Source organism: Triturus cristatus, chromosome 10 (assembly GCF_964204655.1).
Source record: "Triturus cristatus chromosome 10, aTriCri1.1, whole genome shotgun sequence".
Classification (NCBI taxonomy): Eukaryota; Metazoa; Chordata; class Amphibia; order Caudata; family Salamandridae; genus Triturus; species Triturus cristatus.
Window position 1 is genome coordinate 428,085,866 of NC_140593.1, and position 25,791 is coordinate 428,111,656.

Genomic DNA, 25,791 nt, shown 5'->3' on the forward strand with positions numbered 1-25,791 from the left:
TTTAAATTTACAATAGAACAGATATTTGTGCACTGTGTCCCAAAGTGAAAAATGGAACCTAATCGTAAGTGACAGGGTGTATATATATATACAAGGTTTCCATAAATCTTAAAAGGCGACCATTCTTGTATAATTTCTTTGTAAACAGCAACTGTATATAATAATTCGCGCTGGGCAATAGTTCGCTCTTTCAGCTTGTCGACGGCGTTTCGACCCTCTATCAGTACAGGGTTTCCTCAGGACTAGTGATGCAGGGACATCTGGATTGCTTAATGTGCAGCCTTGTGAACTAGTGATGTGCCACAAGTGAGAAGTGAAAGGGTATTACTCACAAGAGTGAGGAAAGGCTGGCAGTCAGGGTACAGTTTGGCCGACTGGCTCTTTACAACAACTCGCTATAGCCATAGAGGTATGGTTAATCCCTGGTAAATTCTGGAAACAGTGACAATGCACTGTGTAGGTCTGGATGATATTCACAGCATGGTCATTGTACCGTCCTTGAAGCTGACTCACGCAGCTTGGGAATACAGATGCTGTGATTCTTCGAGCACAGAATATCATCCAGACCTGTCACTGTGATTCTAAAGAAAGAAATACCTGCCCTGCAACGTAGCATATGGATCCGAGCTGGATGAGCAGCTCCACTGCCGGTGCTCAACAGCGCCTACGCCCGATAAACAATAGGAGCCTGCCAGTGACAGCTCTCTGAAGGACACTGGAAAGAAGAGTTTTGCCCATCCTCTTGTTCCCTGGTCACCAATTCCATTGTGTTGCATTTCTCTCCCAATCAACATGTATCCTTTTGGTTTCCCCATTATTGAAAAAGAACAGCCATTTACAACACCGCATCTAGAGCGGGGCTGGTCCAAAAAGAGAAAATAGTCTGTTCATAATTTGGTTGGTGCAAAAATCTCACTGCCTGAACATGTTTTTGTGATGTAGAGCCTGCATAAGGCCATGTATTGATTATCCTATATTGAAAATGTTTTCTATCAGCTGAAATGTACAAAGGAACTAGAACATGGACATTATCGGGTGGGTTTAGATTTTGTTCGTGACATGGGGTTGGAAGATACTTCTTGGTTTAGTCGTACTTACTGACACTATTTTTCCATGCTGCTGCTGCATACACTGACTACCAGTTTGTTTGCCTGCTGTGTAAGTACTCTGACCCCTAAGCAAGGATATCCATACCATACAAAATATAGGACTATGCTTCAGAAAGATATTGAAGGGATAGGATTGCATCTGACATACACCAAGAAAATGGCACTTGGTCACTCACGGGTAGTTTTGGGGCCTATTTGTGTCTTGGGTTTTCCTAGTTGCCATAGCTGGCATCACTTTGACATGTTGTCTGTGCATACATTGCCTTCCTGCCGGTATAGCTTTGAACGGTGTCTGTTATATATTGTATGGACGTTCAGTCTTTGATGGTAGCCAATGAGTTACTAAATGTTGCCTGTTTCTGAACATTTCGTTTTCCCCTTTTCTTTTAGAATTGTTAAGACCCTTACCCGATGGCACCAATAAAGTTTAGCATGAATGCTAAAAGGAGGGTCTGTTAGATATGAAATGTTATTTCCATAATGCACAGAATCGAAATGCTCCCTTTGCTATGCTCAAACTCTATTCCGTGTTAAGTTAGCATCCATGGCGCCATCTTTATTGGCGCCATCTTGTTCTGTAATGAAAATCAATCTTCGGTCTCATAATGCTTGCCTCAGCAGAAAGGCTGCACCTGCGCCTCCAGCTTGTACTTCTCAAGGTTGAAGCTTTGCTGCACTAATGAATGTACTATCTATTGTTGCATACCTTTGCTGTTAGATAGACTTGTTCCCACATCTTTGAATGGTAGACACAAGCTGGGCGGCCTTGGGGTCGAGATAGCATGTACCCAGCCCTGTGCCATGATTTTTCCCACAGTGCCTTCTTAGTTCAGTCTTCTGTACTAGCTGTATTTTTCCACCAGGGGCGGGGTTTTGAGAGGAGTTGGAAGGCTTACTTTGTGTTACCAAGTGTTCTGAAGTCACTTCCTCAACAGCCATCCCATAGGGCTGGTCAGACTGGACTCCACTGCAGTGTATTTACTAATAAAGTAGCTAGTTGGTGTTCTCTACTGCGTCATCGACTCTTCATTTCTTGGAAGGCTAGAGGAGGTCGTGAGTGACCCGGGTGACCCTATTTGGGTCACTTCCTTCATTTCGGTGCAGCCAATATATAGTTAAACATCTCGTATTTGACTTGATGTTCACTATATGTAACAAATGGCTGACCACTCTTAAAATGCCTGGATAATCATCTCCTGGGTTTGTAGGAGGTGTTCTGCTCATGTAGGGCACCCTCACACTTAGAACCAAGCGCCCTGCATTCAGGATTGAAAGGCCTACCTTAGGGGTGACTTCCAGGTTTTAAGTGCAGTGACCTCGTATAATAAGGAAAAATATCTGTGGTGAATAGAGCTAGCATCAGCTCACACAGGCTGCAATGGCAGGCCTGTATCCAACGTTTGATCGGCCTCCCATGGGTGGCATAGTACATGCTCAGCCCAAAGGAGACCCCTGGTGTACCTATGCCCTGGGTACTTTAGTACCATATACTAGGGACTTAGGAGGGTATACCAGTAGCCTATTAGGAAGGTACTAAAGTACTTACTATAGTCCAACCATATTGCCTAATTGGAAGTGGAAGTTGAAGTGGAAGTTAAGTCCTATTCAGGGCTCCTAATACGTGTGGTTGGAGAAATAGGTACTGGAAGAACACTGGAGTCATCTGTGATGGTATAAATAGCCCCAACAGGATCTTTTATAAAGTCAAATTGATGTGGAATGTTTATAGACTTTTCAAGCATACAGGTGATGGGAGAGATTAAAGACTGATTCTTCCAGAGCGAATTAGACTTGCTATTTTTTGTTGCTGCACAGGATTGCAATTTCTTCTTTCTCCTTATGGATTTTTGAAGAACAGAGTTTTTCCTGACTGCATGTTAGCAGCCTCTCACGAGAGCCACAGAGAAGCGAGGACAAAATGGGGGCTGAATGCAGGCACACAAGCATGCACGAGCCACACTTACCTGATGCCAGCTGCTTCCGGGCACTACCTTTGTCTGTTCCTCAATTGCTGAACAACTGCATCCCCTGCCTGTTGAGAAAGTTAGCCTTTATCAGTTCTCTCCGAGTACCCCTGATAATACCACTGCAAGGAAGTGGAATTTATACCTTTTATATCCAACGATCTGAAAAATCCAGGGCCTATATAACAGCTGATGTAACAGCTCTGAGGCTGCCTGTTGCGCTGAGTGGTAGCAAGGCAGTGGGTGAGGAGGAGCACAGAGTGTGTGACTAAGCTGAGTGATGTCTCACCGAGCAGGGAGCAGCTGAATGGGGCGTCACTCCACTCGGCTTGCTATTGCAGGTTTTTATTTAGTAGCTGAGGAGTACTAGAACGGTGGTATGGTAGGGTGGTAGTAACGGTGGCAGTAATGGCCCCCAGTGTGGGGTGTGGAGTATAGGTGGGGTCCGAGCGGTAGATCACCAGGCTACAACACAAGCCGCACCCAGACCTGGCTGGGCCGCTTCTTCAGGGGCCTGGGCTCATACACTGCGACAGGGGACTACTCCTGCTGTGCTCGGATGCACCCCTGGCCTGAAAACTGTGGCTAGCGCCACACACACCTCGGTCCTTGTAGTCACACCTCCGACACAGGGCACAGGGGTCTGGTCAGGTCAGGAAATGCAAGTACACTCCTCTCTACTCTCCTCAGCGGGCTCCGGCTCCAATACATGCTGCGTGCTGCTTACTGCATCAGTGAGAATCTGTACTGCACAGCTTGGGTTGATATTGAATCAGAGTTGGTTTGCACTCTCACTTATTAATACTCTGTCATTTAAACAAGTTAACTTTCAAATTAAAGACAGAATCTCAGCTATTAAACATTTAGATAGATGCTTTCTTCATAAAATTAAGCGGTCAAAGCTCATGTCTTTGTGGTTTAGTACAGCTAATAATCTAAATCCTGTCTTATCTTTCTGGAAACATTGGTCTTTTGTGGAAGTTCTCTATGTTAGAGATTTTATTCAACCTGACAATCTCATTTCATTTGCTATGCTATTTGAAAGGTTCAATCTTCAACCTTTGGACTTGTACCATTTCGTAACACTAAAAGTGGCACTAAGAAGCATTTAAAGGCTGCATAAGGCTGATTCTTTAATCTTTCTTCAGAATCTTGTTTCCAAAACACATATGGCATCAATAATCTATAAAACTTAACAAAAGATCTCTAAACCAGAGACCGATAAGATTCAATAAACATGGGCCAACTCATGTTCTAAATATAATTTTGAATTCCTTCCTTCCAATAAATGGGACAGTTTATGGGGCTCTCTGCTGAGATATAAAATTTTCCCTCATTTATCACAGTGTAAATTATGGACTGCCTATAGATCATACCGGACTCCAGAACGTTTACACAAACAGGGATTTTTGCCCTCGGCTGCTTGTTGGCATTACATTATAACTTTTGGGTGACCTAGAACATTTACTATTTTACTACAGACATATTTGTCTTTTTGGAAAGTCATCGAAACCACAATATCTAATATTTTTAATGCCAACCTGTCCTTAACTCATACTTTAGTCACTTTGAGCATACATGCTTGTTCTGATACCCATTTGATCAACTATTTAACTACATGGGACTGCTTTCTAATTGACATTCTGCTAACTATAGGTGTTACAACTATACTTTCCAACTGGAAGAATTACAATAACATTTCATTCCATACACTCTGGGCGAGGGTATGTTTTAAAGGAAGTGTAGTTCATATATTACACACCGCTATTTTTAATTGGAAATCCTTTCTACTACTATGGTGCAAACTGGATCTTTATCTGCAAAAAACCAACCGTCCTTGAATGTACAAGCGCTGTGTTTTTAATAGTACTTAATATTTGCTTTTTCCTCTCCTCTTATTCTTTCTTTCGTCTTTCATTCCTTCTCTTTTACTCTTTTTTACTTTGCAAAAATGTATAAATAATTATGCTACATCTTAATTTCTACCCAATAATTGTTTTCATGGAATCTTTCCTATGTGGATCATCTATGATATTTACTATTGTCATTGTACTGTATCATTATGAATTATTTCATAAAATAAAAATTACTTGAAATCAAATAATAATGCATGCTCTTACAGATGTGAAAACTTGTTTTATTATTTTAGCATTCTCAAGGTTGATGAAGTAAGGTGTGATTTAGGCAATCCCACTAAAACTAAAAAATCTTTGAGATTGAGGAGAGTTTGGGTAACAGCATTCAAGTTAATGGGAAGCATGCAACATATTGGTTGAGGGAAAATTATTCTAAAGAAAGTAACATCTTTCAAATTAGTGTAAATTAAGAGGAGTACTTTTAGGCAAAAATGAATTACACAAATGGCCAACTAATAGAAAAAAAAACAGATTAGTAGATTTCAGTCACTTCGAACCTGAACACATTTTGCCATGATTCACAGACATTTTTAATCTCAATGGTGTAATCTACAAGAAAAAAAACACAAACGACCATGTGGAAACACATTTTACTCATTCCAGTTGGACTTTTCATTGTGTATGGAGGGTGAAATATGGAGAGGAATAGAGAGAGGCAAAGGAAGTGATCATGGAAATGTTTTGTTATCATGGGAATATTGTGCACACCCACAAGTTTATACTTTGAGGTTATTTAATGGTAATTTATTATTCAGGATACATATTTACACCTAGAAATCCTAGGTATAAGTGTATATTTCAACAAGGAACTGGCAACCATCCTGTTGTCAGTGTGGATGGTATTTGATCTCACCATAAGCAAAAATATTTGTCTGTGATGAAATAATTGATAAAGTGATCAACTGCATTTAACGCTAATCTTAATCCCGCCACAGTGATTCAAATGGATAATCCACGAGAAGTAGGGGTTGTGTCATACTTTTCTTAGCATAATGTTTTTACCTGTGAACACCCAAAAAATAAATTTCCTCATTCATCCACATGCAAGGATAATATTCATGCATTCTGAGCCTGCCATTTGTGTAAACTCAGGGCATAACTATTTCCTTGATTCTGTGTGCATATGGTATGAAATTAACACATTTCTACAAATAAATCTTAATTGTTCTTCTAATGTGCTGCGAAACATTAAGTGCATTAATGCACTTGGTAGGGAAACTGAAATAATATGTTAATAAATACATTGCAAAAAAGATCACATAATAGGGTTATGGGGTGTAAACATTACCTTAAATATTGCACTGGCACAATGCATCTGAAGTTCAGGGTTCTCACTATTAAGATTTTTCACAAGATCTTCAATCATCCGTTCAGTTTTGATAGCAAGCCTATAGCTTTCCTAGAATATATTGAGAAATTAAAGAAAGTAAACAGATTTTAGATTAGAGATTTGCAGCAGGCAGCATTGATCTACAGAATTAGAAATGTGCTTATTAGTGTCCAGATATTATAACTTTATCCATAGTTTGATATGGTTAAAGAGCTGGGTCATGTATTTCAATAGACAGAGTATAACTTTTGTATAACTCTTGCTATAGTCCAGCCTAAAACAAGCTGATCATAGGGGTGAAAATAAAGCATGGCTTTGAGATAAGCAGCCACTGGCCTCACTACAAGTAACCTGTACCCGCACCCACTAAGTCGGCACACCTGGAGTTAGCGTGACCAGGGTGACTAGAGTTCTGTTAACTCTGAGAGTGCACAATATTGGCTATTCTGAGTGGTACCCTCAGATTTCAACCTTAAATGGGGAATTGCCAATTGAATTGGTTATTCTGAGACCGATTCCTCCAGCAGTTTTGAACAGCCAAGGGCTCGGAGTTAACAGGACCAGTCTGTGGTGTTTCTGTGGACATTATAATTGTGACAAGCCCAATAAGGAACAGTTTCTTACCTGTAACTCCAGTTCCTTCGTAAGGGTATTACCATGATAAGTCATAAGCACTGAATAGTCCCACCCATGTGCAGGGACCAAAAAGCACTTCTTCTAGATATATCTTCTTAAGTGGATATTCTTCGCCTTTCTTCAGGAAGGCCAGTTAAGACACTTAAGAGATAGAGAGACAAATAATGCAGCCTAAGTATATAGGCTGACTGGCCAAAGTCTTCACCATAAAGTGAAAAAAGTACCAGTACACTATATTTGAGAGGAATCTAAAATGTTTTACACACTGAATGAATCTCCTTCACAAAACCCTTTTTCATGATAGATATGAATGAGAGCAGGACTGAGTAGGCTCATGGGCTGCCATTACATGGCTTGAAAATAGAGGCTGTGCCATTAATAATTAATTGACCACCAGTATCCCATCATGCACAGATGGTGGCAGTTATTTCAGTTCTTTTTGAAGGCGATGTGAGATCTATGAAGATTGTGTGGATTCCTCTGTCTAATCCATCGGGGAGGCGGGAGTGTTGCTTATGACATATCATGGAAATACCCCTATGAGAGAACTGAGTTGTAGGTAAGAAAGTGTCCCTTCTCTCGTAGGGGATTTCCATGTATAGTCATAAGCACTGAATAGTTTAGCAAGCCCATCCCCACACAGTGCGGCGCAGGAGACAGATGCTCATTGGAAAAAAGTTAAGCAAATAGGTTCCTTAGGGAAACCACCCCTACTTAAGCATCTGACCTAGCATCAGAATCTAGGCAGTAGTGTCTAGTGAATGCATGAACTGACTTCCAGTTCACTGCTTTGCTACCGGAGTGGGTAACAGAAGAGGGGTAAGAAAAGATTTAGGGTTTCGATCCTGTGGGTTGCTTGCCTCATGGTGCATGCTGCTGGCTTGATCGTCCTCTAGTCTACCTCTTTTGATAAGGCTGATAGAATCGTTGGTACTGCTGTTGTGGACCCATCGGGTGATCCTGATACCAACAAGGGATTTGAACCCTCTGTGATGAATAACGGCATTGGAATGACCTGAATGATTTTTGTTTTTCTTTAGGCTTCTCTAAGCCAACGGCCTCCATCTCCGCCTTCATCTTGCCCATCTCCTTGTCAGTGTGAGTGCAAAAGAGAGTTGTTCCAGAGAACAAGAGATTGAGAATCAGTTGTGGTGATTCTGGCTTCAGAGATGTAAGATGAAGCCAAGAGTGCCGTGGGAGGGCAACCCCATGACAGTATTGGTGTGCTGCCAGGAGAAATGAATCTGCTGCTGCACTAATAATTTGGTTAGAATCCATGAGACCTTCTGTGAGAATTTCATTAAAATCATCTCGCTTGTCGCTAGGGAGGCTGTCCACGAACTGTTGGAGTGATTCCCACAGCACTCGATCATATCTAACTAGCTGGACGCTTTCATTTTAGTTGCTGCTGTGTTGCAGACTTTCCTACCCACAGAGTCAAGTTGAGGTAGGAACTGTGGTGTGTTGTTTTTTTCGCAGCCACCACTATGACAAAGTCCAGTGTTGGGTCTGTGCGAAGAAAGACAAGGTCCTGCTCTGAATGACGGTACTTTTCTTCTGGTTCTAAGAGACCTGGAACCAGAGGAAGCAAAGGGCATGAAGCTGCTTGATGCTGAATGGTCTAAAAAATAACTTATGTTGTAGATGTCAGTGTGGACACTGGAATGTTCAATTTTGAAGCATCTCTCACCAAAACCTTCTAAAGGTAGAGATGTTGTCCACAGGTAAAATTCGTGGGGCGGGGGGGCCAAGAGAGTTGGAGTATATCTCCCCGTGCTTGAAGAGGAAGTGTCCCCGGTGTGTCATGAACAAGACCTACCTTCATGGTGGCGATGATGGGAGCGTCTGGAAGATATAGCGGAGCATATTGGACTGTGCCTGTAAGAATGATGACGAGATTGAGACCGGGATCTAGGCTTTGGTGGTGGAACAAGTGACACTGGTGGAGGAGGAGTAGGAGGATGAGCAGGAGGGGGCGTTGGAAGTCTTGGTTCCGTAGCCAGTGCAGGATGAGAAGACCTCGGAAGTGAAAGCGCTGATCTTGGAGATGGTGCATCCACTGAAGAAGAATATGTACAGGAGTACTCTGAATCCGGCGATGTATAGATTTCTCTCCTCTTTTGGCTCTTCTTGAAACCTGGAGGACCCTGAATGAGTGATGGAAGGTAACCTTCCTCTCCCCCTCAACATCAATCTGCTCAGCAACAGCGTCGTCTTGATGTTGGACCCTGTCTCGATGTTGATCGCCGGTGGCATGTAGATTTCGATCAATCGTGGTGTCTCAACATCGATCGACGGTGGTGTGTCAACTGGCGGTGATATGTCAATGCCGATAACTATCGCGACAGTGACCTGCAGGATGACGTTGATAATACCGGGCTTCTCGAAGTAGACCTGGGTCCATGCTTTGATGTTGATCTCCTCTGCCTCGACGTATATCGGCGGTGTTTCGCTGACATCGATCTGTGGGCTGACTGAGAACAGGTCGGCACCATACCTCCTCTCGACGTCATTGTCCTCGACATTGTCTGGGACCAGCAGTGTTTTTCAGCCCTCTTCTTTCTTGAAAGTCCACCAGAGGCTGATGATAGAGCACTGGAAGAGGACCGACCCTCTCCTTGCCCTCAGGTCCCACTTTCCTTCTGCTTTCACTGCTCATCTGCTCCCTTGGCAAATCTTCTCTCTATTGCAAAGAGTGTGCCTGGTGAATGTTTTACAAATTGATGTGATCGCTCAGCGGGGGCTGGGGGTCCTTTGCACACACACATAGTGCTTCCTTCTCCTGTGTGTATGTGGCTATGTTTGGTGGGAGATTGGTGCCGCCATCTTGCAATTGGCGCCCAAGGAACTATGTGTCCCATAATCCCTTGCGGCGCAGGAGAGGACTGAGGAAAAAGCCCCACCTGGAAGTCCGGTGCTATAAAGCCCCTCCCCTGCCTGGGGTCGGGGCTTGACAATTTTGCCTGTTTACCGGAGTTCCTGTTCAGCGGAAGTGTGTTCCCCGCTGGAGTTCATGCTCAGTAAAGAGTATTTCCCCCACTGTAGACCGTAGTCTCGGAGGTGTTTCCCAGCTGGAGTTCACATCGCCGAAGGATTTGTTTCCGCTGGGATTTCGGAGTCCTCACAGCTTCCGACGGTCTCTCCTGATTCCGGAGGGAATTTCAAGCCTGCAGGAGTCTCGTGTATATTGCCGCGTGGGACTGCCAGGTATCGTAGCCCAATGTCGGGCGCGAAGCGCAGGAGCGCTCCTCCTGCATCAGTGACATTTGTTTATTAAGACTCAGCTCCGTTTCAATTCAACGGGAGAGTGGGGTGAATTTCAATGCACTCATAACGCTGTATCTGGAACAGCGGACGGGTGCAATTATACTGTGCCATATTTACCTATGTGTATTATTAACAGTGATCTTTGCCTATAACGCTGCGAAGGAGCAGTAGCATGGCTCATGATTCTTTTAGGAATCATTACCTTTGTTTTCGGATTGTGACAGTATAACAAGAAGACGCTACCGTTGCTTATTCAATGTGATTCTATACAAGACATTTGTTTGGTCTTCATAGGCACCTTTTCAGTTGCTACTACTTTCATATTCCTGAGTTTCCTATTATCTCTCTAATGCTTGTGATTTCCCAAAATGGATTATTGTTCATGTTGCTCTATCAGAGTATTGCTGCATAGCATTTTTGAGTATATGAAACAGTTGTGTTGATATAAGTGCTAGCCTCTGTATTACCCCTCATACCTCTCTCTTCTCTTTTGTGTGCAGCACTTACCTTTGGGGTGGCTTCTGAAGACGTACCGAAATTCTAGACCAGACTGGGGTATAAGAAGACACCATCCTAGCAGCAGTGTTTATTGTTTTATCCATTTCCCTTTTCCCCAGGGTGTTCCCTTGCATAGCAGTGTATTACTACTCTGTGTGGGGTTATCCTCAGGGGAGTATGGGGGCTTCTCTACACACTGTCGTCCCGGCTGGTAGTTTTAAAGGTTAGTGGCATTACTTGTTTTGTGCTGCTGACAGATCCCGACACAAATCTGGCAAGAGTCAGGAACATGACATTCAGGTAAATAGAGGATACATACTCTGTCAGGATCAGCCTTGGCCTTTTTTCTGCCACACTGTGGACACTTATCAAAAGGAGATGCCATTTTTGAAGTGAAAATCCAATATTTCCTTCAGAAAAGGACAGAAAAAGAATAAAGATGTCAAGTAAATCAGCTATAAGTGAAATTCAGGAATGAATTTTGAACAGAAAAAATCTAAAATTGGCCAAGCTCAATGTTCCAGGGTCCTGTCAGCAGGAGCCACAAAAAAGAACTGAAGTAACTTCCACCAGCTGGGCATGAAGGGATACTGCTGGTCTATGGATTCTTAAAGGGACAGCCTCTATTTTTTAGCCATAAAATGGCAGCCTAAGGGGCTACTCTGTCCTGCTCTCATTCATCTCGATCATGAAAAAGGGTTTTGTGAAGAAGATTCATTCTGTGTGTAAAACATTTCAAATTCCTCTCAAATATAGTGTACTGGCACCTTTTTCACTTCATGATGAAGCCTTTGGCCAGTGTAGCCTATGTACTTAGGCTGCATTATTTGTCTATCTATCTTTTACGTGTCTTTACAGGGCTTCCTGAAGAAAAGAAAAGAATATCCACTTGAGAAGATATATCTAGAAGAAGTGCTCCAGGGTATCGCACATGGGCGGGACTATTCAGTGCTTATGACTATACATGGAAATCCCCTACGAGAGAACTCCTGTTACCAGGCCCCACTGGATTAACGGGGCATCCCTAATGAAGGCTGTAGGTTTAACTATTTATCCATGTGTTGGTTTCAAACCTCGCACTTGTAATTGTAGCAGTAATATCTCAAAATGGAGGCAACTAAGTGATTTCCTTGACAAGCGACATGAAAATAAGAAGTTACTTACCTGTAACTACGGTTATCCAGTATTTAACCCCTTCCATGCGGGGCGGATTCCCCCGCTGTGCTGAGCGCTGCTTGCGCGGGCGTGGTCATGACGGAACGGTTCCGTCATGAGCACAGCTCAACCGACGCTCATGACGGAACCGTTCCGTCATGAGCGCCGAAGGGGTTAATAGAATCACATGCTTTCAACAGTCCCCGTTGTTGAGATGGTACTCCCACAGTAAAATAATCAAGCAGTGGTTAACAAATACTATAGGCTATAATGGCTCTAGGCCATGCCTTTGATATCCTATCTATGATCAAATGTTAAGTCTAGCCATTCAGCCGTCAGACCGTTCTAGAACACTCCCAGCAGAGGCAGTTTCCCTCAGATTTTCAAAGCTCAAGTGGGAAGTAAGTATCCCATAAAACAACAGAGGGAAACCTCTGCGAGTAGGAGGGTGGCATGCATGTGAATCTATGAAAGATACCAATACTGGATAACCGTAGTTACAGGTAAGTAACTTATTTTCATATCCAGTATTAGGGTATCTTTCATAGATTCACATGCTTGAATCAGAATAGCAAGCAGTAGCACCAAAGATCATGTTGTCTGTAGCGGATGGTGGGAAACATCTAAAGTAGGCATGCATAGCCTATAAAAACATAAACGATACACTTGTAGATGTCCGTATGCCCTTCTATTGTTGTAAAAAGTGAAAGGGAGGCCATCTGCTGTTGAGGTCTCCTGTGAAAGGGGGGTAGGTTAACCTACTTGGTAATTGTTCAATTAGAAACTTGAATCCCTGATTGCGGGCTTCATCGGGCAGTGAGAGAGCCGTGTCTCTGTGGCAGTTCAGCACAACTTGTGCTGGCTCTTCCTCTAGTGACCCGGTTGCATTTAAGTAGAGAAGCTGAGTGGATCACAAATCCTTCTTTCTCCCTCCTTGTTGATTATAATTGCCCTGTATTTTTAGTCAATCCAAGAAAGTACTGGCAATATAGTAGCCGATGTTTTCATAATTTTCACTCCCTCCTGCCAGATGTAATCTATCATGGGACTTGAGCGAACAGATTTTCTTGTTTCCTCTTTGAAGTCTTACAGGAAGACGACTGTATGCTTAACCGTCATTGGCAGATGGAATTTGGTGGTTGCCCTCTTCATTAAGTTATGAAACTCTCTAATATGTTTGGAAGGCGAGTCCGCTGGGTAATGGGGAGGAGGAGAGGAAGTGAGAATAATATAGTCATCCCAAGGATCTGTCGGTAATAGCAGATCCGGGATCTCCCCTTCTTCTCTATGCTCATCTGAGGAAGAAGGACCTTCTGTGGGAGGTGCCGCTATTAGCAGGCAAGGTGTGATCCTAGGTGTCACCGGTGGTGGTAAAGTCGGTGTCTTCGAGGTTCCGACTGAGGAGGTGGTGTTTCTGGTTGGTCACCTTGAGGTGGAAACCTCTGTCTGTAATCGAAAAGCATCGCTTGACGGTCCTGGATGAGAGAAGGTGGCAGGTGTGACACGTCTCTAGGAAGAGGCTCAGGAAGTAAGCCATAGGGGTGGTAATGATGTGGCAGGGCTATATATGGCTGATAATATTGCTTCTCATCCTCATAATTATCATCTTCCCCCTGAGATCTGACATGTAACTCAGATGGGCTATGAAATACAACATATATTCCATCATCCTCAGAGTCTTCTAAGTTGCAAATGCGAATGAGGCAAAGGTGATACCTTACTAAGTGAAGTTACCTCTGGCCTTAGAAAGGTGTTTGCCACTTCAGTAATATTTACCATCGTCGACGGCAGTGTATTCATCAGAAATTCCTTTTTTCAACGGTATTGGCGTAGACGGCATCGGCGTCGACAGATCAACCGTCAACAGGGTCTTCATTGAGGAGGTCTTCATCGATGGAACCGCGGTCGTCGGCACTGTGATAGTCGACGGTGCCGTCAGCGGTGGTAGCTACCATTATCGTTGTTCCTGCCGTCAACTGCATTGACAATGAGACTGTGGTACTCTTAGTAGTCGACAAGATGGTTTCATTATTGTCATCTATGATGTCGTCAATGGTTTTTTTGTCAGTTCTGTGCCTCATAGGTTCTGAGGAAGAGGCTAGAGGATGGTCTTTCTCCTTACTTGAAGGCGTGGTAGGGAAAGATTATGCAAGCTATGAGGAGACTTTAGGAGCTTTCTTCTTTTTTGAACTTTTACTCTCATGGGAGGGCTTGAGAAGTTTCCTGCCCTCTTCAGAGGTATCATCGTGGGATCTACCCCTTTTGTGAAGTCTAGAAGATCCATCGCTCTCTTCATCCGACAAAGTTTTCTGCTGTTTAGTCATCTGGAGCCATAGAAGCAACCTCCATTCTCTATCCCGCAGAGTCTTTGAGGAGAAAGTGCGATAAATCTTGCACTGTCTAACCTCATGGTGAGTGTTAGACCTGGCATTTTTGGGATTGTTTCCCCTGTCTATTTGCTTTCTGACCTCTAGGAATTGACTCTTTCTCACTACTGTCCAGTGTTAAAGTGCAAGTGCTCCTATTGTAAATTGGATTATGGATTGGTGTTTCCATGATTGTCATATTTGATTTACTGGTAAGTCCCTAGTAAAGTGCAATGAGAGTTCCACAGCCTGTAAATCAAATGCTGCTAGAGGACTTGCAGCACTGATTGTGCCACCCACACGAGCAGCCTTTCAAAGGGTTCTCAGGCCTGCGACTGCAGTGCCTGTGCACAGTTTTTACTGCAGTCTTTACTGAGCAAGTGCACCCACTTGCCAAGCCCTAACCTTCACTTTTAATACATGAGTCACCCCTAGGGTAGGCACAACGTACCACTACTGGCAGGGTGCAGTGTATGTGAAAGATAGGACATGCCCTTGTATGTGTGACATGTCCTGATGGTGAACTACAGTGTAATTTATTTTTGACTGTTGAAAGGTTATCTGTCTCATAGGATAGAATAGGGAATACTTGGTAGCATTTTGCGAGTATATCTTCCCATTGGGACAAGATCGAGAAATGGAGTTTAGTATGCCTGAACTCAGAATGTAGAAATGCATCTTTTAGTAAAGATGATTTTTATATTCTGTGTTTGAAAATACCACTTTTAGAAAGTCTGTATTTTCCTGCTTAGCCATCCTGTGTGCCTCTGCTGGGTTGTGGATTGACTGTCTGGCATTTTAGGTATGTGTTGTGGTGTTTAGAGGTGTAAAGAGTGGGGAGTAATTTATTTTTAATTGATGAATTAATAATTGGTTGTTAATTAATTTTAATTAATTAATTGGTAATTAAAAAACAAGTTACTTACCTGTACACTGTGGTTCTCCAGTATTGATATCTTTCATAGATTCACATGCTTGAATGTTCCCCGTCGTCATGGTGGAAGTCTCACCGTAATACAAATATAGCAGTATAAAAGAAAAAACTGCATGAAAACCAAGACAAATGCATCATACTTTGGTAACCCATTACCATTATTATATGGCTCAAAAGTCAGCCAATGAGACGCCAGCACTGAGATCACAATACCCAGCAGAGCCACCATACCTCAGGTTTCCAGCACCAGTGTGAGCCAAGGATAGTATCATGAGGCAAAAGTGGTCTACCTTAGAAAACGGAGAGGTGGGCGGGCCGCATGTGAACCTATGAAAGATATCAATACTGGAGAACGACAGTGTACAGGTGAGTTTTTTCTCCAGCATTGAATCTTTCATAGATTCACATGCTTAAATCAGAATAGAAAGCAGTATTGTATCCATGAAAAGCGTTTGAAGGTTAAGACCTCTTTTTCCTTATAGTCCAGATAGAGCTTTTTCAAAAACTACAAGATCTTCTACCTTACATAGTGGATTGTGTGTTTCAGAATGTCTATAATAACCAAGACTACATATATACATATTAAATATCATGAGAAAAAAGCAAACGTATCATGTATCACTTCACAAACAAAAGCAATCTTTTAAAATAGAAAATACCTTAAAGAAACAGTTGGCATAGCACAGCTTGTCCCACCGCTGAATCTCCTTTTCATGCTGTGTCCAGACAGTAGTGCCTGGTGAATGTATGGACATTTGACCACTTTGCTGCTCTGCAAATGTCTGAGAGCAATACTCCCACGAATAATGCAGCAGAGGTAGCCATCTTTCTTGTCGAATGTGCTCTAAATTTTGTACCTAGAGGCCTTCCAGCTTTGTCATGACAGAATGCAATTGCTGAAGTTATCCACCTGGAAATACTATTTCTGGATAATGCCAACCCCTTCCTGGGAGTGGTGAAAGCTATTAACAGTTGATTTGACTTTCTGAAAGATTTTGTTCTGTCAATATAAAATCTTAAGCATCTTCTGACATCCAACGTGTGAAGAGACCTTTCAGCCATAGATGTTGGATTTTGAAAATATGTAGGTAGCATGATAGGTTGGTTCAGATGGAATGACGTTGTAACTTTCTGAATGAATTTCGGATTCGTTCTGAGTACTACTTTATCCTTTTGAACTGCATAAAAGGTTCGGATATGGAGAAAGCTTGAATCTCAACTACTCTTCTGGCTGATGTCAGAGCCAGGAGTGGAGCCACCTTCCATGATACAAATTTCAGATCAGCTTTATGAATGGGTTCGAAGGGAGGCTTCAGCAACTGTGCAAGGACTGTGTTAAGTTGCCAAGGTACTGACGGACGTTTTACTGGTGGGAACACTCTGAGGAGACCCTTCATGAACTCCTCTATTACTTTATGAGACCAAAGAGAAGGTTGGCTCGGCTTTCTGCAATATCTTGAAATTGCCGCAAGATGCACCTTCAAAGATGAATGTGATAATCCTGCTTTTGCTAAATGCAATAGATAAGGAAGAATTTGTTCTGGCGTTGAAAGCAAAGGGTGTAGAGAGTGTTCCAAACACCACTGGCAAAACCTTTTCCACTTTGCCGCATATGTCTTATTAGTGGAAATTACTCTGGAGTGAGTCAAAATATTCCGACATTCTTGAGGAATATTCAGGGATTGGAATTCGTGGTCATGAGGTTCCAAGCTAATAAATTTAGTGAGCCTAACTGGGGATGTACCACTTGCCTTCCGGAACTGCACTCGAGGAGAAATGGACATTCGTAGAAGCTCCGTGAACCAGAACTGTCTCGGCCATGCCGGCGCAATTAGTATCAAGTGACACGGTTCCAAAGTCAACTTCCTCAACACCTTCGGAATCCGAGGGAATGGAGGAAACGTGAAAGCAAACATTCCCATCCATCGAAGGTGAAAAGCATTCCCCCATGATCCTCTTTGAGGGAGTCTGCTTGCAAACTGTTTGCATTTCTTGTTGTTTCGAGTGGCAAACAGATCCAATCCTGGAGTGCCCCACAGTTGGAATATATGAAGAAGCTGATGCTGATCCAGTTCCCATTTGTGGCATAGGCTTTTTGATCTGCTTAGAGAATCTGCCCACGTGTTGTGAATTCCTGGGACATGTTGAACTTGCAGAGTGATATTGTGCTTCAGAAGCCACTGCCATATTTCCTGTGCTTGGGTTGACAAGGTTTTTGACCTTGTTCCCCCTTGCTTTAGAAGATAAAACATAGTTGTTGTGTTGTCCGTTCTGACCAGGTCTGGGGAATCGTGAATTCTTGGAAGAAACACCTGGAGACCTAAGAACACTGCTTTTAGTTCTAACAAATCGATGTGCATCTTTGTTTCTTGCACATTCCAATGACCTTGTATTTCTAAGTCTTGCAAATGTGCTCCCCATCCCTGCAAAGATGCGTCCGTTGTCATTATGTAACTGGGAGATTGAGGTGTGAAGAGTAGGCCTGCAGATAATTTTTTTCTTATCCCCCACCATGACAATGCTTTCTTTATTAGTGGAGTGATAAGGACCAGATCCTAGAAAGACCCTTGAGCTTGAACCCATTGAAGGTTAAGGAGTTCCTGTAGTGGCCTCATGTGAAGCCGGCAATTTGGGACTAACGGAATGCAGGATGAAAGCATTCCCAGCATGGACTTGAACATCTTCACTGAAACTGACTTTATTTTTCGCATCTGAGAACTCAGCTTTTAAATCTTTGTGTTCTTCCGATGGATATGCCTTTGCTTATTTTGTGTTCAACACTGCCCCTAAAATCTGTAGAGTCTGGAACGGAATCAGAGAGGATTTTTTCACATTTATCTTTAGACCAAAGGACGTGAAGCGATTCCTGCAAGTTTTTAATGAGTCCTGAGTGTCTTGAAATGTCGGACCTTTTATCAGCCAGTCATCCAGATACGGATAGACTTGGTGACCTTGTTGTCTTAAATGTGCTGCCACTGGCGCCATGCACTTTGTGAACACACTTGGCACGGAACGGAGACCAAAGGGCAATACTTTGAATTGATAGTGGCGCCCGCCACCTCGAACCTGAGATACCGTCTTTGTTTAACATGTATTGGAACATGGAAGTATGCATCTAATAAATCTAAAGATGTCATATAGTCTCCTCTGTTCAGCATCAGCAGAATTTCTTGCAGGGATAACATTCTGAAGAGCTACTTTCTGATGTACTTGTTTAAGCCTCTTAGATCCATCACCTGCCTCCACTTGGCACTTTACTTTTTCCGTATTAGGAAAAAATGTGAGTAGAATCGATGTTGATGAGGGACTTCCCCTATTGCTCCTTTTATAAGGAGATTCAAAATCTCTTTCTTTAGAACGGATAGATGTTGATGTATTCTGGGAATGGGAGGTCGGGCTGGTGGGTTTTAAATGAATTCTAGGGTGTGACCCTGATGTATTATGTCCAACACCCATCTTTCTGATATTATTGACAACCATTGCTGGTAAAACTGAGAGAGGTAGTGGTTCCGATGAGGTTTGATGGTTGACGAGGTGGTTGACGCCCTGAGAATGTCACTGTGTCCTACCATTGTCCTGAGATTTTCCTCTGGTAGATGACTTCCTTCTATTCGTCTGCTGCTGTTAAGGTGTATTGGACGACTGAAACTGCTGTTGGTTGGAAAATTGTCGATACCCTTGTTGCTGGTAGGGCTGGTATCTATAAGATTGAAGTGACGGCCTTTGTTGATAATGGCCTCTTGATCCTCTGCCTTGAAAGGACTGAAACCTTTGTTGTTGAAGAGTCCTTAAAGCACGTGCTGTGTCTGTATCGGTTTTAATCCCCTGAAGGGCATCATCCACATGCTTGCCAAAGAGATTTTGTCTATCGAATGGCATATCAATAACGTTGGATTGGATTTCCGGATGGAACGAGGTGGCCTTAAGCCATCCCTGCCTGCGAAGCGTGACAGCCCCTGCCATCTGTCTAAAAGCCACCGCAGAGATGTCCATGGCTATGTTGATCATTTCAGATGCTGCCCTGGCTCCATCCTGAAGAATTTGCGTGGCCTCTTCCTTCTTATCCTCAGGTAGATGAGATAATAAAGGCACTAAATCAGACCACATTTGTCTGTCATACCTGCTAACTATGGCCAAAGCATTTGAGGCTTTAATGGATGCGGCCGCCATCACAGCAAAATGTTTTCCTGCGCCATCCAGTTTTCTCCCCTCTTTGTCTGGTGGAGCTAAACATGAAGCTGCTGAGTTCCTCGAGCGCCTCTGCGCCGCTTGCATGGCCACTGATTCTGCTCTGGGGTGACCTATCAGACATGCCGGAGACGATTTTGGAGCTTTATATTTCTTTCCTATTCTCTGGACGGATGCCGAAATAGAAGCTGGACTTCTCATGATTTTTAAGCCTTCCTCCCATATATAGTTCACTGTAGGGATAGTCCGGATCGACTTTCTAGCTGTATCTTTGAAGTCGTATAAAAAACAGTCCGCCTGTTTCACCGGAAGAGGAAGATCAACCTTTTTTAGGCTTTCTCCATTAGTTTGTGGAATCCTCCAATATCTTCGGGCGGAGAATTTCCCGATGAAGGCGAAGGAGATGACTGAGCAATATATTGATCCCACTCATCACCCATAGGCTCATCCTGTGTCAATTCTCCTTCTTCTGGTTGTTCTTTTACATCGCTCTCAATATAGTCATCTTTGATGGCTATTACTGGTGGAGGGCGCGATTTCTGTGAGGCCTGCTGTGGTGCTATCTTCTCAGGGGTGGGTGCACTTTGCGTTTTGCTTGGGGTGTCAGGAAAAGAGACATTAGCTTCTGGAAAGCACCTATAGTAGTCCGCTATCATGTGCCTTAGATCCGTGACTAAGGAAAGTGGCACTGACATCGACTCTTTCATGGCTATTGGAGGGTTGTCTTCCTCCTCCTCATAGTCATAGGTGTCTTGAAAAGATTCATATCTTTGTGAACCAGAAAGAGGACGGTCTTTAAAGGAGAATTCCTCCTATACAAATTTGAATTTGTCCTGGTACTCTTCCTCATCCGTGTCCTGACTTTTTAGCTGAAGCTGAGAGGGACTGTACGCAACTCCAAAGGAACCTTCCTCCTATGATTCCTGCATTTCCAAAAGATGGGATGGAGGAAGCGGTGACACTTTGCTCCAAGATGTCAATTCAGATAAAAACCTTCCTGCATCAGGTACAATCAAGGATCTTTTCCTTTCTGTCGACGGTGGAAACCTCTTTATAGAAACAGTCATCAATGATCTTGTGAAATTGATGACTTGAATGCCGTTGTCGACGGAACCATCGTCGACGAGGTCGATGTCGTCGGCGAAATCGTCGACAAGGTCGTTGTCGTGCCTGCCGTCGACAAAGCTGTCGTCCTCATTAGTGTTGCCGTCGTAGACAACGCTGCCGTCGTCATCTTCGTTGGCGTAACCGTCGACGGTACCGTCACTCTCATCGATGGAGTTGTCGTCGACGTGTCCGTCGATGGAGTCTTTTTCTCCGTAGCCTTCTTGTGAGGAGTGTGAGGCACTGAAGAAGAAGCCTTCTTAGAAATACTTTCTGGAGGTTGTAGCTCCAGTCCCTTGTCCTTTGACTTCCTGACCTTCAGTTTTTTAGAGTCAGTTTAAGAAACAGAAGGCTCTAATGTTCTTTTTGGGGTGGAATGAGCCTCTTCTTCCTCAGCACCAGATTCAGATTTTGATTTATTTTTTTGAAGCCAAAGAAGCAAACGCGCCTATCTGTCCTTAAGAGTTTTGGCAGAGAAAGTCCTGCAATACTTACACTCCTTAGGGACATGTTTAGGATGTAAGCAATGGGGATCCTCAGAGAAGAGTCAGGCCTTCACACAAGATCTACAGGGTCTGAAAAGCCTCTTTTTAGAGCCTTCAGACATTTTGGTAAATGAAGGAAATCACAATACCTCTATTCCAGAGACAGAAAGAAATGAAAGCCAGGTCAAAAGTTCACCAGAGAGAGAAAAACTGAACAGAGCTCAGGGAGACAACTGAACAGAGCTCAGGGAGACTCCTTCTCACACGACATGCGGTTGGAAATCTGAGATATGGTGGCTCAGCTGGGGATTGTGATCTCAGGGCTGGCGTCTCATTGGCTGACTTTTGGACCATATAATAATGGTAATGGGTTACCAAGGTATGATGCATTCGTATTGGTTTTCATGCCGTTTTTTCGTTTATACGGCTATATTTGTATTACCGTGAGACTCCCACCATGACGACGGGGAAGATTTAAGCATGTGAATATATGAAAGATTCAATGCTGGAGAATTATGGTAATTGTGTAATTAACGTTTGGTGTGTGTTGTGGTGTTTAAAGGTGTAAATGGTGTTAAGAAGTTTATGTTTTATTAATTATTTGTTCATTGATATTAATAAATTAATACATGTTAATTATTTGATATTTATTTTGGGTAATTGTTTATTTTTGTGTGTGTTGTTTTTACTTTTAAAGATGTAAAGGTGGGTATTAAATAAATTTGAATTACTTTATAATTAGTTTTTAATAGTAATAGTTTGTAATTTATAAATAAGTTGTAATTGTGTTTTATTATTTGATAGTTTAATTTAGGTGTGAGTTGTGGATATTATAGTGTTAATTAGTCAATCAATGTTTATTAGCTTTTTTATTAATATTTTTTAATTGATTATTAATTATGTTAATTATGGAAGTTAATTTAATTTAAAATGTCAATGTGTTGTTATTGGTGCGGTGTTACAGGGTAGGAGATAAAAGAAATACATGTATGTCTTAATTAATGTTTTGTTTGTAAATATTTTCAAGTTTAAAAGATTTTTTTTAAATGTATATATTATTTTATATAATATTTGTCGTGTTTTTATATGTAATTAATATTTTGATATGTTTTCTTTTTATATATTGAATATATTTGATTTAAAATATATATATTGTTTATTTATTTTCATATATATATATTTTTTAATATATATATATATATATTTTTTTTTTTAACTGTTTGAGTGTGAATGTGAATAGTACATTTTACCCCTTTGCTATCCAACACTTTCACTACTGTTAAACTCTTTGGAGTGGGAATAGTAATTTGTGCCCCTCGCTATCCAATACTTACCCTGCTGTTGCCCTCACTGGAGTGGGAATAGTTATTTTTACCCGTCCGCTATCCAACACTTTTCTTACTGTTGCACTGATTGTATTGTGAAATATAAGTTCAAATATTTTTTAATAATTTCATGTTTTGATTTATTAAAGATTTTTTTTATATTTTAAATCCTTAATATAGATTTTTATGTTATATAATTTTACACTTTAACATAAATTGAAAAGAATAGTTTATTAATTGTTGTAAAGTAAATTTATATGTCTAAATTATTATGTTTGTGTGTTTTTTATTAAGTTTATTTGTTATATTCTATTAAATGTATATTAAATTTATTTTATTTTGTTAGAATTATATTTAATATTTAATATATATTATTTTATTTTATATTTATATAAAAGTCGATATTTTATATGTCTATATTTTTTACATCGATACTTTTTTAGTCTATATTTTTGTACTTATCTGTTAAAGTATAAGAGTCGATATTTTTGTTGTCTATATTTTTTACTCAATATTTTTTACATCGATATTTATTAAATCTATGTGTCAGTGAACCGTGAGGGTTGTCACAGCTATTTGTTTTTGACAGTCCCTGCATGGTTTCGGTCCTGTGGTTTTAGGAGGTGACATTTCCCCTGAACACTAGATAAATATAGTCAAGAAATGCATGGTCAAACATCAGGGGGAAGTTCCAGATCCACATAAGAAGGTGTGGAAAGGAAGGGGAGGAGCTTGCCTCGCACCAAGATGGCCGCGCAGAAGGAGAGCTCCGCGAGCCATCGGCGCCACAATCCAACAAGCTGGCCATTTCACCGCCATTGATTAATGAAATCGCCCGGGAAATGCTTCTGAGCGGCTGCGCCACTGATAGATAAGCCCTGAGCCCGGTTACGAGCGCTGAAGAAGTGGCGGCGGAGTCTGCAGCCTACTGGCGGCGTTGCGGGGAGAAGAGCCCCTGCCGACTCTGAGCGGTGGCCCTGCCTGGGGGCCGCGTCTGGTGCAGCGCACGCGGAAACAGCTGACGGTCGGCGCAGGCACTAGCGGAGAGACCCGACTGAAGCCCTGATACATAACTATGGCCCCTCAGGAGGTTGGTTCTTGGCGGGGCTGCTACTGCGGGACTGGCGCGACCTGATCGGCGGCGAGCGGAGGTGGGAGAGCGAAGCAGTGTGATGCTGACCGGGATCTCCCGCTTCCCCACTGGGCACGAGACGCGGCTCAGTGCGCTGAGTCCTGTCTTGGTGGCTGGGTATCTATGTCTGTCTGACGACGAGGAGATCATGCTGGGCTGAGAGCTGTGAGCATGCTGTGGAGCTGCATAGCACTGGGAGCTGGGCCCTCGAGCTGGAGCCAGCAGAAAGGCACGGACATTTGCACAGTCATACAATGCCTGCAGACCGGTATGCCTAGTGGGACTGCTCCTGATTGTAGACGACCTTCTGAGATGCAGTGGTGTGCGTGGTGGCCTTGATAGACTCATACTAACTCCCACTTGCGACAGGGCGAGCGGTGTGGGGTGTGCTGCCCCGATAGCAGGGGTCTCCCTGAGCGCAAGTTGACTCTAGCACTTTACCATCCGCCAGTGCCACATAGCTTAGAAGAACTGGTACGCATTGGGGACTGCGCCCTTGGCCGCACTCGCTGGCGGGCGCACTTCTAACACCCTGACCGCTGCCTCGTCTACAGGCTTTGCGGCTACATGCGCTCTGCTGTGCGGGGACTCTGGTGCAGCTGGACATTCACCGCGTAAGAGATCAACCACACGTACGACTGGGTACCTAGTAGATTCCCTGCACCTGGAACCTTTGATCCGACCGGTGGCAAATTCCTCTCCACCGGAAGCCACACACTCCTGAACTGTGAACATAATAGCTCAAATCATGGGCCGGTTGGACAAAACACAAACCAAAGTTGCCTTTCGACGCTAAAGCCACTCGGCATAAGGAACCTGATCGGGCTCGATCCGCGGACGCTAGAACGGAGGAGGAGGCTGGAGATGTGAGGCAAGTGTTCGCCACAATTCAGAAAAGTCTAACGAATATGGATGGGAAAATAGATTCATTAGTCTATCGTATGGATCGAATGACAGAGAGGTTAGACAAACAGGCAGAGCATACCGATATGGCGGAAAGACGCATCACGGAGGTCGAAGAAGCCCAAACTACATCAGATCAGGTGCAGAGACAAATGGCAAAAACCATATCGGACTAGCAGGACAAAACGGAGGATTTGGAGGCCCGCTCCCGTCGGAGTAACTTGCGCATAATGGGCCTGCCGGAGGCGACCTCAATGGGAAACGTAGAGCAATTCATTGAAAAGCTCCTGATTGCTCTGTTAGGCCGTGAGGCGTTCCCAGACATGTTTGTGGTTGAGCGGGCACATCGCTCACTGGGCCCGAGACCTGCGCCGGGTGCCTCGCCGTGCCCGATAATAGCTAAGTTCCTAAATTACCGAGACTCAGCTTTGCGGCGAGCTAGGGAACTTGGGGAACTCAAATATGAGGGCTCGACCATCTCCCTCTACCCAGACTTCACAGCAAGAGTACAGGAGGCGCGCCGTCAATGTAATCCCCTCAAACGCCAACTCCGGGACCACAACATCTCCTATTCCATGCTGTATCCTGCCAAGCTGAAAGTCAATGTGGATGGCTCTGGGCGCATCTTCACGCACCCGAAGCTGCTACCGAAAGCACTGAAGGACTTACTCAAGACTGCGAGAAAAGAACCAAAACAGGACGGAGCTACGGCGGCAGGGATGGCAGAAAGAGACAACTCTCTAGAGAACAATGACTAGAAATATGCTGTTGGTCTCTTTTTTGATTCACTAATGAATTACATGTATTGTACTATCCCCGCGACAATGGTTACCCCAGACAATAGACGCCTCGATGCCTTTCGCTCTTGCTGATGTTGAGCAGCAACTGATCGGAGAAAGAAGGACTTCACCTGCTACCACTAACCGCAAGTTAATAGTAATGGCCAGGACTGTTGGTTAAATATCTGATTATTGTTATGGCGTAAAGTAGGCCCTGTAGCGAAACTTTATACCAGGGTGATGGGTGATTTCTTCAACCCACTCTTTCTTCTTCTTTTATTCTGGGTTACAGTTATGCACAATACTGCTTTTAGGTGGTTAAATGACATGCTATTATTTAGTTCGATATATGTGGCATTGCTAAGGCATCACAATGGAGCTGGGGTAACATCCGCCCCTGAGTGTTACCCACTGGATAGTTATGCAATGGGATGTTTTCAGTTGGGGGGGGCGGAGCAACTTCACGATGCACAGTTGGGGGATGCATGGTGTGGGCGGTGGGTGGGGGATTATATGTGTGTGTTTATTTTTTTCCTTGGACTGCGTTTCTAATTGTCTTTGTTGCACTCCACATTTGTTTCCACTTACACATGCATACATTGAGCATGATGCTTCACCCCACGCGACACAATAGGACACAAAGTGCCTACATACTTGTTGCGGGATGGAATAAGGAACACGTACGCTGACTCGAGGCAAT

General features: G+C 43.2%; 1 protein-coding gene across 2 annotated transcripts in view; it reads right to left on the bottom strand.

The window, feature by feature from the left end:
- The window catches only part of ODAD2 (outer dynein arm docking complex subunit 2), a 1,108,894-nt gene that overhangs the window by 269,644 nt on the left and 813,459 nt on the right, over window positions 1–25,791 (bottom strand). For both annotated transcript variants that reach the window (XM_085631770.1, XM_085631771.1), the window contains exon 14: window positions 6,278–6,388. In XM_085631770.1, coding sequence (XP_085487896.1) covers window positions 6,278–6,388 — 111 coding nt within the window. The remainder of the gene's footprint in view (window positions 1–6,277; window positions 6,389–25,791) is intronic.